This window comes from Hemibagrus wyckioides, linkage group LG01 (assembly GCF_019097595.1).
Source record: "Hemibagrus wyckioides isolate EC202008001 linkage group LG01, SWU_Hwy_1.0, whole genome shotgun sequence".
In the NCBI taxonomy this organism is placed as follows: Eukaryota; Metazoa; Chordata; class Actinopteri; order Siluriformes; family Bagridae; genus Hemibagrus; species Hemibagrus wyckioides.
In genome coordinates, this window is record NC_080710.1 from 30,343,280 (window position 1) to 30,358,279 (window position 15,000).

General features: G+C 38.7%; 1 protein-coding gene across 1 annotated transcript in view; it reads left to right on the plus strand.

Moving 5' to 3' along the window:
• Positions 1 to 2,851: 2,851 nt before the first annotated feature.
• Positions 2,852 to 15,000, plus strand: part of trpc1 (transient receptor potential cation channel, subfamily C, member 1) — a 38,012-nt gene continuing 25,863 nt past the window's right edge. Inside the window, exons 1-6 of the mRNA XM_058392258.1 lie at positions 2,852 to 3,336; positions 5,184 to 5,338; positions 9,010 to 9,111; positions 10,654 to 10,856; positions 12,350 to 12,481; positions 14,796 to 14,991. Coding sequence (XP_058248241.1) covers positions 3,165 to 3,336; positions 5,184 to 5,338; positions 9,010 to 9,111; positions 10,654 to 10,856; positions 12,350 to 12,481; positions 14,796 to 14,991 — 960 coding nt within the window. The 5' untranslated portion in view covers positions 2,852 to 3,164. The remainder of the gene's footprint in view (positions 3,337 to 5,183; positions 5,339 to 9,009; positions 9,112 to 10,653; positions 10,857 to 12,349; positions 12,482 to 14,795; positions 14,992 to 15,000) is intronic.

The following is a 15,000-nucleotide window of genomic DNA, read 5'->3' on the forward strand; positions in this document are numbered from 1 at the left end:
AGGTCTATCTAATCAGGATATAATATTTCTACTAAATTTCTCACATTTACTTTCTAAACTTACTTAAAACCTCAACGGTTACCGGTCTGTAGAAACCTGACCTGACCTCTCACAATCATTTTAAAAGGTCAAAGGTCAGTGTTTCATCCCTTATGAGCTGCTATTTGTGGGTGTGGTGGCCTAGAGTTTAAGGTCTTGGACTACTGATTAGAAGATGAGCAGGGCCCCTAACCATCAATTGCTCAGTTATATTAAAAAAAAAAGTGATAAATATGTAAGTTGCTCTGGTTAAAGGTATCTGCTAAGTGATGTAAATGAAATGCTATTGATTATTCCTTGTACATCCAAACAGTTACAATCTCCCCTTAAAAACATAGCTCTTTGCTCTGTATGATCTGAGATCTGCTCTTTTAATCCTGAACATGTAGATTTAATCAAGTATTATAACATCCCTGCATGCCAGAGCAAGATTTGTTCTCATTTGAGTCCTGGCTCCTCTCAGCAATTCTTCCACAGGCTCTCTAAAGGATTTTTTTTCTCACTAAAGTCAGCCTCCACTGCCTTCTGTGCTTAGATTTGTGTAAATCTGCTTTGTAACAGCGTCCAAGTTTATACAGCATTATCCAAATAATTCATCTGAATCACACACAGAATACATTTTATTGGCTGTGTACGATTTCACTTACAAGGAATTTGGCATTCAGCCAATCATGTGGCAGCAGCACAAAGTACAGCATCAAGAAGATATAAGAGCTTTAGTTAATGTTCACATCAAACATCTGGAGGAGGGGATCTCAGTGACTTTGACCTTGTTTTGGTTGTTTCTAGAATCTCCAGAGTTTACACAGAATGGAGTGAAAAACAAAATGCTCACAAAACTAAACTGTGCTCCTGACGACTGGAAAAAAAACATCTCCTGGACTTTTTCTAACCTTTATCTCTCTAGTTTCAGTGATCCCATGCTCACTGTAGCCTCAGATTCCTGTTCGTGACCGACAGGAGAAAAACCCGAAATGGTCACCTAATGTTGTAGCACAAACACCTCAGCTCCACATGTTGTGCATCTTGTGATGCTTTTCTGCACAGCAGGGTTGTAAAGACTGATCATTCGAGGTACTGTAGCCTTCTTGACATCCAAGCCTGACAACCAGTCCTGCAGAACTTCCCTTTCACTGGAGCTAAGAGACTCAAACACTGTTCCAGCATGACAATGCCCCTGTGCACAAACCTCCTGAGCTCCATTAAGATGTGGTGTGATGGTTGGACTGGAAGAACTAGAGTGAGTCTCTGACTCAACCCCACTGAACTCCTTTGGGATGAACTGGTTCAAAAATCACATTCAGGTGTGATATTCAAGTGTCCACAAGTCTTTGTTCATATAGTGTACAGTAGAGTGATCAGCACTGAGAGGTGAAGTGAATAAGAGTGATGATCTCCTCATCATGGCACCTGTTAGTGGGTGGGATATATTAGGCAGCAAGTCAACATTTTGTCCTCAAAGTTGATGTTAGAAGCAGGAAAAATGGACAAGTGTAAGGATTTGAGTGAGTTTGACGAAGGGACAAATTGTGATGGCTAGACCACTGGATCAGAGCATCTCCAAAACTGCAGCTCTTGTGGGGTGTTCCCGGTCTGCAGTGGTCAGTATCTATCAAAAGTGGTCCAAGGAAGGAACAGTGGAGAACCGGAGACAGGGTCATGGGCAGACAAGGCTCACTGATGCACGTGGGGAGCGAAGGCTGACCCGTGTGATCCGATCCAACAGACGAGCTACTGTTGATCAAACTGCTGAAGAAGTTAATGCTGGTTCTGGTAGAAAGGTGTCAGAATACACAGTGCATCACAGTTTGTTGCATAATCCTCGACAGGTCAGGGAAAAAGGGGGGCCGACACAATATTAGGCAGGTGGTCATAATGTTATGGCTGATCGGTGTATATGTGCAGCATTATGAGTGCTGAGTCTTTCAGTATTTCAGCTGGGTGTTGTCTTGTGTTAGTGAGCAGGGCTACAGCTCGGGGACAGAAACTGTCGGAAGATGCAAATAGAGATGGACCACGAGAGGCAGCAAATTTCTTTAGCCTTATCAGATACTTATCTAGCATTATGTGCACTTGATGAGTGTCGGGTGTGTTTGAATAGGGAAATTACGATAAGTTGTTTATAGTTACTTACTGGATACATTGATGTTCATCTATTTAAAATCGTGTTTCCTGTAAAACAGTTTAAAGAACTGGCATTGAAATTAAAACAACAAATCAACAGCTAGTAATCAATACAATTATTAGTAATTGTACATTGTAAATACATTAATTGTTTATAAAAAAATATCATTAATTTTTCTAAGTGTAAGTTATATGAAAGAAATCCATATAAAAATGAAAACAATTTAAAAAGTTTAAATTAGAAGCATATATTTAATATGCTGCTTATAGTTATTATTGACTGGTGTACTTTGATATATATTTAATACATCATAAAATATTATTATTTGAATATATTTCAGTGTATTGGGCTATATTTATTATTTATATGATATAAATTACAATTTATAAATTGTTTTTTATATCAATAGTTAAAGGATTTTAAACATAGGATGTATGAAATAAACACCAACTGCATATTATTAGCTAGTGGACTTTATTTTAATGATATTTTCAGTTAAAAAGTAAAGCATTATAATCATTTGGAGCGACCCACACTGAGATTATGTAATAACCCTGTTCTTGTTGCATGCTCGGTTGCCAGATTGTGCATTTCTAATACTAACCAGTGCATGAGTTGAGCGATCTGGCAGCCGTGTATGCAGGTGGTCTGTTTGCACATGCGCAGTTGTGAGCGTCAGCACCATCAGCACCAGAAATCCTGAGCATCACTACGACGGGAAATCCTGTGCGTGTTTTCTTTAAGAGAAGTAATAATTATTATTATTATATCAACAAGAAGAACATCATACTAATATGATGTTTGCGTAAACATTTTGCGTAACTGATCTGGTCTGATTTGCGCACTGACCAAAAATAGAGCTCGAGATTTTTGCGTATTTGTTTTTATCAGAAAGCTCGCTTTTGGTTGTGGTGGGTTTTTTCCTTTTCCTTTTTTTTTTAAATATCTTCCTGTCCCACGGCTCACGACGGGGGCTTCAGGCGCGCGGCCGCCCGGTGGGATGCGCCTCGGCCTCGGCGTGCTGTCGTATCCGCTCCCCGTGCTGATGGCTGCGCTGTACCGGGGCCCGCACACCGCCTCTCCACGCGCCCACCTGGCGCTCAAGGACGTCCGGGAGGTTCAGGAGGAGACCACCCTGGATGAGAAGCTCTTCTTGTTGGCCTGCGAGAAGGGTGAGTCAATCAGTCTTTCTCTCTCTTTCTCACACCCACCCACACACAGACACACACACTGTCCTTAACTATTAAAAATAAAGTGGCAAATGGCGAGGAGTATGGTTCTGTGAAGAACCTTAAACCTTTGCAAAAAAGGTTCTCTGTGGTGGAAGAAGGATTTTTAGACTATAAAAAATGCCCTTTCTGCCAATGGGTTCTTTGGGGAACCAAATCTGGTTCTTTTATGGCATCGCTGTGAGAAACCTCATTTTAGTTCTGATATTCATAATTCCTTATGCAACTAGTTACATAAATTGAACCTTAACCTCAAGAAAAACAAGTAAACAAGCATTTTTCTTTGTGGGGACCAGCTTAATGTCCTCACAATGATAGGAGCATTTTAAGCTTGTGTTGACGTTTGGCTGGTGGTTGTAACTTTTATTTTTAAAACTATATTATAATCCAAACAGGATATAAACACACACACACACACACACACACAGTAGACTAACTGTCCTTGTGAGGACCTTTCACTGACAGTTACTATTGCTATTGTTGTTGTTGAAAAAAATAATAGTTGTATGTGAGGACCAGCTAAATATTCTCAAAACTCTGTGATGTTTCAATCCTTGGGGTGGATTTGGCTGTTCCATGTAAGGATAATTACTTTTCTCCATCAAAAACCCAATCAAGATTTAACACACACACACACACACTTGTCTTAGTCTCCTTGTGAGGACCTTTGACTATTAATGCAGCTAATAACACCAAAGCTAATGTTAAGCTTAACCTCAGTAACAAAAGACAACATTTCAGCTCTGTTAGTTTTGTTTAAAAATTATTCTTCTTTTTGTTGTTGTTGTTGTTGTTTTTGTTTTTTTTTAAAAAAAAGCTGTTTTCTTTGTGAGGACCAGCTAAAGTTACCACAAGCTCAAAAGTGTCAGATATTCCTGAACTTGTTGGGATATTTCTCCTGGTCCCCATAAGCCTGAGTATTTTCTTTTCTATAGATTTTTTTAATACTACTCTAAACCCCATGAAAATATAACACACACACACACACACAAGCACACAAATTTGTCTTATTATCCATCTGAACCTTCATACAGATTTTAAACTAAGATTCTAATGAGTCTAATGAATCAAACTGGTCATTGTTTCAAAATCCAAATAAAATCTGTGATAATCATGCTCTTCGTGTTTGTACGGCTCTGTCCTGTTGTTTCAACGCTGTTTTAAACGCACTTATGGATTCAAACAGGAAGATGTGGCTACGAAACCATGTTCCAGCCCGTAATGACTCGAGATGGATGTTGTTGAGTACACAGATTTATTTAGGGTGCAGTTCTGGGATGTTGTTCAGAGTCTAACTGGAACAGGAATTATTATATAATTACAATTCCTGGTTGGAAATAAAGAGTGTTAATGCGACGTTTTGCAGAACACAGCGTCAGAATGTCTGGATTTATTTTTTACCCAAAAGGTATCATGTTTCCAGACGAATTGTAGTCATGTATTCATCCTTAAAACCAGATCAAATCTTGGAAATCGTGTCAAAACCATGCTCTATGCTAATAAAACCACTGTGCCATGTCGATTGTGCTTCTGGCGTGAGTTAACATTGTGCAGATGAGAGTCGGATGTCTTCCATACCATATAAAGGAAAGCTAAATCTGGTTCAGGGAAGAAAATGTCCGCTGTGTTTATGCTAACACAGGCTCTGGACTTTTGCATGTCATTTTTTACAACTACTTCTAATATACATGTGATGCGTTTGCTTACATGACTCATAGTCATAGTCATAGTTCAATCAAAGGAATATTGGTGTGTTTGTGTTTGTGTTTGTGTGTGTGTGTGTGATAAAGGTGATTACTACATGGTGAAGAAGCTGCTGGAGGAAAAACGCCATGGCGAGCTGAATATCAACTGTGTGGATGTGTTGGGGAAGGACGCAGTGACCATCGCCATCGAGAACGAGAACCTGGACATCCTACAGCTGCTCCTGGACCACGGCTGCCAGGTAAAGCCATGTTTGTTTTTACGTAGGTGTGAATTATTCCGTGAAATGCGTCCGTCGAATGTGAGAGTCGAAGGTGAAAGTGTGTGTCTCCGAGGCTTTGTAAACGCAACAAAGGTGAATGTCTTTCTGAGGGAAAAATTATTACCAACATTAGAACTTTGCTACAGATCGAGAACTTGTTAGCTTTTTGGAGCATTGTGGTTCAGTTTAGATTCTCAGCAAAAAACGTTACAAGGATTCCTCTGACAGACTCGCAATTTTCATACATTTTTACATTTACGGCATTTGGAAGATGCCCTTATACAGAGCAACTTCTATTACATTTATCTCATTTATACAATTGAGCAATTGAGGGTTAAGGGCCTTGCTCAGGGGCTCAGCAGTGGCAGCTTGGTGGACCTAGGAATCGAACTCACAGCCTTCCGATCTTAACCACAAAACTAAACACATATTGTTACCTGGATAAACTCGAGTCAGAATATTGGCTTGCATGCAAGTCCTTTTTTTTCTTCTCCATAGATTCTTTCTTGGTTGTGAGATTAAACTCTCCTTAAATACTGTATATCCTGGTACTATATATCACTGTATATCCATTCACATTTTCTTTGAGGATGTGTAATTCCCAGTACTGTTCCCTTCTCATGATGCTCCCACCACCATGCTTCACTGTGGACAACCCTGCAACATGATGAGCTGATCTATAGGAAAAGAGTTCTTCCCACCGAATATTGTTCCAAAAGAGTTCTGAATCATCAAAATGATTATAGACGTGCATCTCTGTGCTTCGTTATTAGCAAAGGAGTTTTCATGAGGCGGAGAAACCGAGATAATCACGGTACACATCATTGTTTATTGTTCTATGTCTTTGTGTCGTTCCTGCTGCTTTCAGCTCTGTGGTTCCATGTACTTCCATGTGGTTGCATATTATCCACCCAGGTGTAGTGACAGGGATGTTTGATATGGCTCTAGCTTTGAGTGTTGTGTCATAATGTTGTTCTTGAGAACGTTGGGAAGCTCTTTCACCTTCACCATGATTGCTACTTGTTGTGTGAAGACTTTGCAAACAACAACACCAGGTTCAAGAGCTATTGCATAGATAGATAGATAGATAGATAGATAGATAGATAGATAGATAGATAGATAGATAGATAGACAGATAGATAGATAGATAGATAGATAGATAGATAGATAGATAGATAGATAGATAGATAGATAGAACCATCATCCTCTTGGTCTACAAGCCTTATTTGAGGTTTAAATATTACAACACATTGATAATATGATGTTTTCTTCATAACATCAGTACATAAATAAATATTATATGTTATATTAATATATTAAACGTGCTTGTGGAATAAAAACCCATTGAGACATGTCGTTCTGGGAAAATTTAAAAAGGTTCGGAATTTTCCTGTCAGTCTCCAGGATAAATGCAAATATCAGGGGTTTAAGAATGCAAATATAAAATATTTTCCGAAAAAGATGCACAAATATATTAATATTTTGGTTTTTTTTTATACATACCATTACCTTTCTCCAGAATTTGTTCCATTGGCAAGGGGTAAAGTGTATCATGAGTCATTTCCTGTGGATTTTATTCCACTTTTCCTCTTCCAGCGGTATTTCCCATCATAATATCGCACAAGGATTGGGATACAGTGATTCTGCAGACCAGTCAGAAATGCAGGATTTCCATCAGATGGAAACAGCCACTGCCAGTGCTTTTAGGAACATTAGTGTACTGCATTCAGAGAGCGATATTCACCAACAGTCATAAACGATTTCCTTCTCAGGGGGAAATCCTGATACAGAACAGAAAGCCTGCGGTCTTGTATCTCGCCTGGTGCTCTTATACGACTGAAATCCTGTCTAAATGTTGTGATTCGCTTCAGTTAAGTTTCATTATATTTCTGTTGCATGTGTGAGAGTAGATGTCTTCACAGGGCTGATTTACAGAACTCTAGATGCAGATTTAGGTCCATTGATCAAGAAAACTTGAGACTTATATTTTTACATCAATGTTTGATATGTGAGTCGGCCAACAAATAAAAAAATTCTGGTTCTACAGCTACAAGGAAATGTAGCACGTTGAGAGAAAAAAACAAATTAGCATAGCAGTGTGAACACTGTTTAGCCAAAAGTAACTAGCTTGTTTGGTTTAGCTTTAGTGGTAAGTAATGACAGGTTCTTCTCTTTGGCATTATGATTGAAAAAGCTAGGGAGCTGCTACGAGTGTAGTCATGTCCCCGCCCCCGACTGGGTGCCTCACTGTATGGAATAAGGCAGTTGCTCCGCCCACAATTGCAAGGCACAAAACTGTATTGACAATCAAAGAAGCAGTTTAAAACTTTTTTATTTGATATACTTGTTTACATATACGTCTATACCAGGGGTTCTCAAAGTCTATATTCGAAGGTACGAATCTGAATTTTCATCAATGTTAAAGGTCTGGAACAAATAGTTATAACAATACTTCTGTTTAATAAACATGCATAACACCCATAACATCAACACTAACTTTTTGAAAAAAAAATAACGTGCCTTTTGCGTTCAAAATACATTAATAACAAGTGCAAAAGTAGTAAGGCCCAGTAAGTCTTTGCCTTGCTGAAGTATCTGACAAAACACACATAGCTGGGCTTGGTCTGTGGCATCTGTTGACTCATCCACCGCAAGTGAAAGGCGGGGTGCATCTTTGATATCATCTGCTTAACTAAGTCATGGGCAAGTACCTCTGTCCTCCTAGTTGAAGTGTCATTGGATAGTGGAATTTTCTTTAATTTCTTTGACATCTCCTGTCTCTCCTTTCCCTCAAACAAAGCCTCTGTGATCTCCACTAAACACTCCTTAACTATCTCTGCGTCAGAGAATGGCTTCTTGTTTACCCAGATGATTCTGTAGCTTTCTCTGGCTGTGTCAGAGCTCTCACAAGCAACTTATTTGTTGACTCATATGAAGAGTTTAGCTGTTCTAGTTTTTGCTGTCCTTACCTCTGTATTTTGTGCATATTGCTGTTCAGCATGTCTGGGTTTTGTTTCATTGTGGCGTTTGACATTTCCACTCTTCACAACTCCAGTTGTCTCGTTACAAATCAAACAGAATGGCTTTGTGCTGAATCGGTGCAAAATTAAAAGTATACCTCTCTGTCCAATCATCCCTGAAAACTCTATTTTCTTCCTCAACTTTTCCTGGAGACTGATATCCTCACCCATCCAAACACTCACTGCGGTGAAGTGTCGCCTGATTAACCCACCCGATTACGTCGCAAGTCATACGCTTACTGGTTGCCATGACAACAGTGTCACGCAGGAAAACCTTTAATATCTCGCCTTCGCTTTCTTTTCGGTCTATCTCCAAAAAGACATAAAAAACGTAACAAAAGATTTACAAGTTTAACATGCGTGTATCCAAGTAGGAAATCCACACTTTTTATCCCTTACACACAATGAGTGCTCTTGAAAATGGAGGTGGGTCCAGATTAAATTCCCTCCTGGTCAGGATCCGGACTTTGAGAAGTGCTGATCTGTACAGTAACACGTTCAGCACCCCCTAGAACTTAAGTGTAAAAGTATTATTTAAAATTTTTGTGCTGCACATGCTTTATAATGTAGCTATATATAGATATTCTTCTATGGTGTTGACTGTGGGTCATGAGATATGTGTGTTTACAGACGACAGATGCTCTTTTGGTGGCCATTGACTCGGAGGTGGTGGGAGCTGTTGATATTTTACTTAACCACCGGCCAAGACGATCCTCCAAACCTTCCATTGCGGTTAGTCATCGTTTTTATTTTCCTTCTCTTCTCTTCTCTTCTCTTCTCTTCTCTTCTCTTCTCTTCTCTAGGAGTTAATAATACTAAAATGTTATTAAAGAAGTGATTTGACAGAGAATTTATTTATTTAGTTTATCTGTTTTGGCTGGTTTCTTTAATTGTTTGTTTTGTTACACCTATTTGCAAAAATTACTTAGATATACAGCTTGGTGATCATTTTTATTAAGATATTTTACTATGGATATCATGTCTTATTACAATTCTACAATAATAATACATTATTATATATTTGATATTTAAATGTAGATATATTTATTCACATTAATAAACAGGATTTAGACTTACAGTATGTTTGTATAATAGCTAGACATTTATATTTATGTCTGTTACGTTACATAATATTTTATTATGTTTTTATGTATGATATTATTGTTATAATAATAGTAATTGGTATTATTATTAGTTTTTTTGCCTATTATATTATACCATTATCAATTAATATGTCTGGCTAAATTGATCAAAGTGATAATGGTCTAATAGTCACTTTAAATCTATATGTTTCTGAAATGTCCTGAGACATCTAGGTTTATAGCAGGCTTTTACTGAGTGCTTTACAGAGCGTTGGTTTTGTGACATTCCTCAGCCATTAGCAAATAGCTTTAAGTTCCACTAATAAACCCTGATGGTGTGATGAAATCTGTCTTGTCCTTTCCTAAGTGCTTTTCCATCTGAGTAACTGGGTGTCTAATAGTTCATGTTCAGTGCTATCTAGACATTTGCATGCATTTCTTTTCCAGCTTGCAGAAACAGACTGTAAAATTGTATTTTTAAAACTGTAAATTATCGTGGTGACGTGAATATAGCAAAATTTCAAAAACACACCAGAAGACTACACTGAAGGACAGATTCGCATCCAAAACACATATTTACTGGTGTTTATTGAGGGTCAAGTAGTAGGGCAGAAACTTTCTGGTCAATGATGCAAAACCTCAACCACTGATGTAGCGGTAATTAGATACCGGCGAAAAACGTTGTATATCAGATATCGGATCCTGTAATAAATGGTGAAGAGCTGAGTTGGATTTGAGAAAGAGAAATGTTTTTGAACACAGAAATCATTTCATATCACGACGACAAATGAAAAAAAAATCAGTCAAGTCTTTTAATATGTAAAGAAATAAAGAGGCTTGACTGTTTTTTTATTATATTTATATTTTGAAATGGAAGCTAGTTCAGTTGTCAATTGTTTCAGTTAAACCAAAAACAAGGTTACAACTTAGTATGTTAAATCTCATGGTCCAAGGATTCAGTATTGGTGTTTGAAAAAACAAAATTATTCTACTGTTCTGATGTTCAATATTTTTTATGTCGTTATGTTTTTGAAGCATCTGAGATCATATGAACTGATTAGATTGTTTATTTGATCCAAACATGACGGATCAAGGTCAAATGTCTGAAGTTTTTTGTTTGAAAGAACATGAAGGACTCAACACGTCGGTGCTGATCAGCTTGATGAACTGAAATCACTTGTTTGCTCTACAGAAACTGATGCAGCGGATCCAGAACCCGGAATATTCCACCACCATGGACGTCGCTCCCGTCATCCTGGCTGCTCACAGGAACAACTACGAGATCCTGACCATGCTCCTGAAGCAGGATATCTCACTGCCCAGACCTCACGCTGTGGGCTGCGAGTGTACTCTCTGCAATGCCAAGAACAAGAAGGACAGCCTGCGTCACTCCAGGCACTGAGCATCTCTTCTCATTATTAATCCTTATGCTCTTATCTTATCTAGTATCTGGAAATTTTATTTTGAAAATGTTTTCCATTGCTGTTTAAATGGCTTGTTTTGACTAGTGATGGGAAGTTCGGATCATTTTACTGACTCGGATCTTTGGATCTTCAGCAAAATGGACTCATTTTTTTTAGTCGTTTTGTTCATTTTAGCAGAATATAACAGTGTTACGTGTTAATAGCCAATTACCTCGACACATCTACTTACACAAACATTGGTCACATTTAGAATAAGACAAAACTATAAAATCAACCAAGGCCAAAACGAGACTGACAAGAACAGGACTTTTAGTCTTTGCCCATGATAATTTTATGATAATTGACTGTAAGATACCGATTCAGGAAGTGGTGAATGAATAAACAACTTGGGCATGAAGACTCTGGAGATGAACAAATCATTTCTGTTTCCAGTACATACTGCATAGCCAAAGCCTGTGAGGTTGTCACGTGATGAACGAACCACTCGGGAGATGAACTAATCATGTTTCCCAACATCAGATGTTGTGCATGTTCTTTCAATACAAAAATGAATGAATCTCTGTCTGAAACGACTCCTTGTTCCCGAGTCATATTAAGGATTCGTTCATAATGAAAAAAATTGTTTAGGATTATGGATCCAAAAATCAATAAGGGTTGAAACATGGCTGTGGCTTTAGATAACTTTTAGAAAAGTGGAACAGCCTGGTAATTAGTTCCATAATCACATAATACTCTGTTTCTTCTCTACACAAATTCAGTTCTAGTTTACCAAAACAAAAAGCAGTGCTACCTTGTGGCGTCAATTGGCATTGCTTTTTATTTTCAATTCAATTTATTTGTATAGCACTTTTAACAATGGACATTGTGTCAAAGCAGCTTTACAGAAGTATAGAAACTTTATACAGCAAATGAAAATTTAAAGTTCATTTACTATTTATCTCTAACATTTATCCCTAATGAGGAAGAATGAGGCGATGGTGGCAAGGAAAAACTCCCTAAGATGATTTGAGGAAGAAACCTTGAGAGGAACCAGGCTCAGAAGGGAACCTCACCCTCATTTGGGTGACACTGGACAGTAAATAATGTAAATGTAAATAATGTCCTTTCGTGTAATGGCCATCTCATCTCCAGCGTAGTTCTGTCCCTCTAATATCTTCCGCAAATAATCTCTGGTCAGAACAATTTCTATTCACAAACAGCTTCTGATCATGCATACAGAAGGTCAGAGCCTTCTCCTTGTAAAATTTTCCATCAGAAACATTTTTGATGTGATCTTTCCTCTGTCTGGCGCTCTGTGTTTTAGAGACTGAGTTCATTTCTTAGTAGCTCATGTTACTCAGGTAACAAACTAATTAGTTCTCATTGGTGCGAAACATCTGTAATTACCCAGAAGAATGAGATTGATCAGTGAGTGTAAAAGTGTTCTTTCTGTCTTTCTCTCTCTTTCTGTTTTGTCTGATACAGGTTTCGTCTGGACATCTATCGCTGCCTGGCCAGTCCGTCGCTCATCATGCTGACGGAGGAGGATCCTATTCTCCGAGCATTCGAGCTCAGCGCTGACCTCAAGGAGCTCAGTCTGGTGGAGGTGGAGTTCAGGTACAGAAAGAGAGAGAGAGAGAGAGAGAGAGGGTCAGATATGACAAGACTATTGATTATATCTTGATTAACTGCTAGTGTTGGCAAATTGCTTATACAATTCACCAACACTAAAAATATACACAGATCAGGCATAACATTATGACCACCTGCCTAATACTGTGTTGGTCCCCATTTTGCTGCCAAAACAGCCCTGAACGGTTGAGGCATGGACTCCACTAGATTCCTGAAGGTATGCTGTGGTATCTGATCATTAGGATACTTACAGTACTTAAAGGATACTTTTGATAGATACTGACCACTGCAGACCGGGAACACCCCACAAGAGCTGCAGTTTTGGAGATGCTCTGATCCAGTGGTCTAGCCATCACAATTTGTCCCTTCGTCAAACTCGCTCAAATCCTTACACTTGTCCATTTTTCCTGCTTCTAACATCAACTTTGAGGACAAAATGTTGACTTGCTGCCTAATATATCCCACCCACTAACAGGTGCCATGATGAGGAGCTCATCAGTGTTATTCACTTCACTTGGCACTGCTCATAATGTTATGCCTGATCGGTGTTTGTATTAAAGAATGATGTGTCATTCTTTGTATTTGTTTATTATTACATAATTTCCTGTTGAATTAGATTATAGCTAGCTGCAAATGAGGTAAGATGCAAATGCGAACAATAATCATTATCTTAGTCTATTGCATGGGTCAGTACACAGTTACACAACAATAAAGTGTGATTATATGCGTATTATTATAATCGGGAGAATAGACAAGAGTCATAAAAATATTCAGGAAATGTCTCTCAAAAATAAAATGAACCAAGACTCAGACTTTCTCGGGGTGTAAATAAGAAAAAAAAAGTAATGAGGAACTAACAGGACAAGTGAATTCAATTCAAGTAAACTGTTATAATCCACACTCTCTGGTGTCACCTAAATAAAGATGAGGATGGGTTCCCTTCTGAGTCTGGTTCCTCTCAAAGTTTCTTCCTCATATCATCTCAGGGAGTTTTTCCTCACCACCGTTGTCGCCTCAGGCTTCTCATTAGGAATAAATGCAAATAAAGTACACCGATCAGGCATAACATTATGAGCAGTGAGAGGTGAAGTGAATAACACTGATGATCTCCTCATCATGGCACCTGTTAGTGGGTGGGATATATTAGGCAGCAAGTGTCCTCAAAGTTGATGTGTTAGAAGCAGGAAAAATGGACAAGTGTAAGGATTTGAGCGAGTTTGATGAAGGGACAAATTGTGATGGCTAGACCACTGGATCAGAACATCTCCAAAACTGCAGCTCTTGTGGGGTGTTCCCGGTCTGCAGTGGTCAGTATCTATCAAAAGTGGTCCAAGGAAGGAACAGTGGTGAACCGGAGACAGGGTCATGGTTGGTCAAGGCTCATTGATGCTTGTGGGGAGTGAAGGCTGGCCCGTGTGATCCGATCCAACAGACGAGCTACTGTTGATCAAACTGCTGAAGAAGTTAATGCTGGTTCTGATAGAAAGGGGTCAGAATACACAGTGCAGGACAGGTCAGGGCTGTTTTGGCAGCAAAAGGGGGACCAACACAATATTAGACAAATATAAGTAAAGCTGCTTTGAGACAATGTCCATTGTTGAAAGAGCTATAGAAATAGAATAGAACTAAATTGAATAACAGGTGAACAGATAGCAAACAAGAACAAAAATCAGAGCAAACACAAACACATGGAACCGTGAGAGAAGCTGGAAAGCTTTATTTTTTACCTCAAAACATTATATTAGCATTGTTTTTCAAAGACATTTAACAAGAAACATTCAACATATAACAATCACAAAAGATACAAAAGACATAGAAAAAGTGAAAAGCAGCTAATTGTCATTTAGTGCAGTCATATATGGAATGATTTATTATACTAATGATAACCTGTCCTCATACTCTATCACTTCAATGCTGGACCAGGTCCGAATCTTTATCCTGTCAAAGAACAGAAGAAATCAGATGTTAGAACTGAGATAATTCCAGGCCAGTTCCCATTTACAATGATGGATAGCGGCGAGCTAAATTCTTTGGCTGTGAAAAGCAGCGTTTTTCATTTTAAATGAGCTGTCATAGTCACTTTTAGCCAGAGCACCAAAGAGTCGGCCGTCAGCCGGTGTCCACATGGCATGAATTTTCAATTCGCTGCACGACTGAAACAAAAACCCAAGTACAGTCCAGTACACACGCTAGTTGCAAGCAGCTAACCAGCAAGACTTATCTAAGTCAAACCAACACCAAAGCAGCATTTCATAGAATCTAGGACATTCATTTTCTTTTCTTTTTGTTCGGGTCACAGGACTGATTATGAAGAACTCGCCAAGCAGTGCAAGATGTTTGCCAAGGACTTGTTAGCACAGGCGCGAAACTCACGCGAGCTTGAAGTCATCCTGAACCACACGAGCAGCGAGGATCACGTGGATAAGAGAGGACTACTGGAAGAGCGCATGAACCTCAGCCGACTCAAACTCGCCATCAAATACAACCAGAAAGAGGTAAAAAGG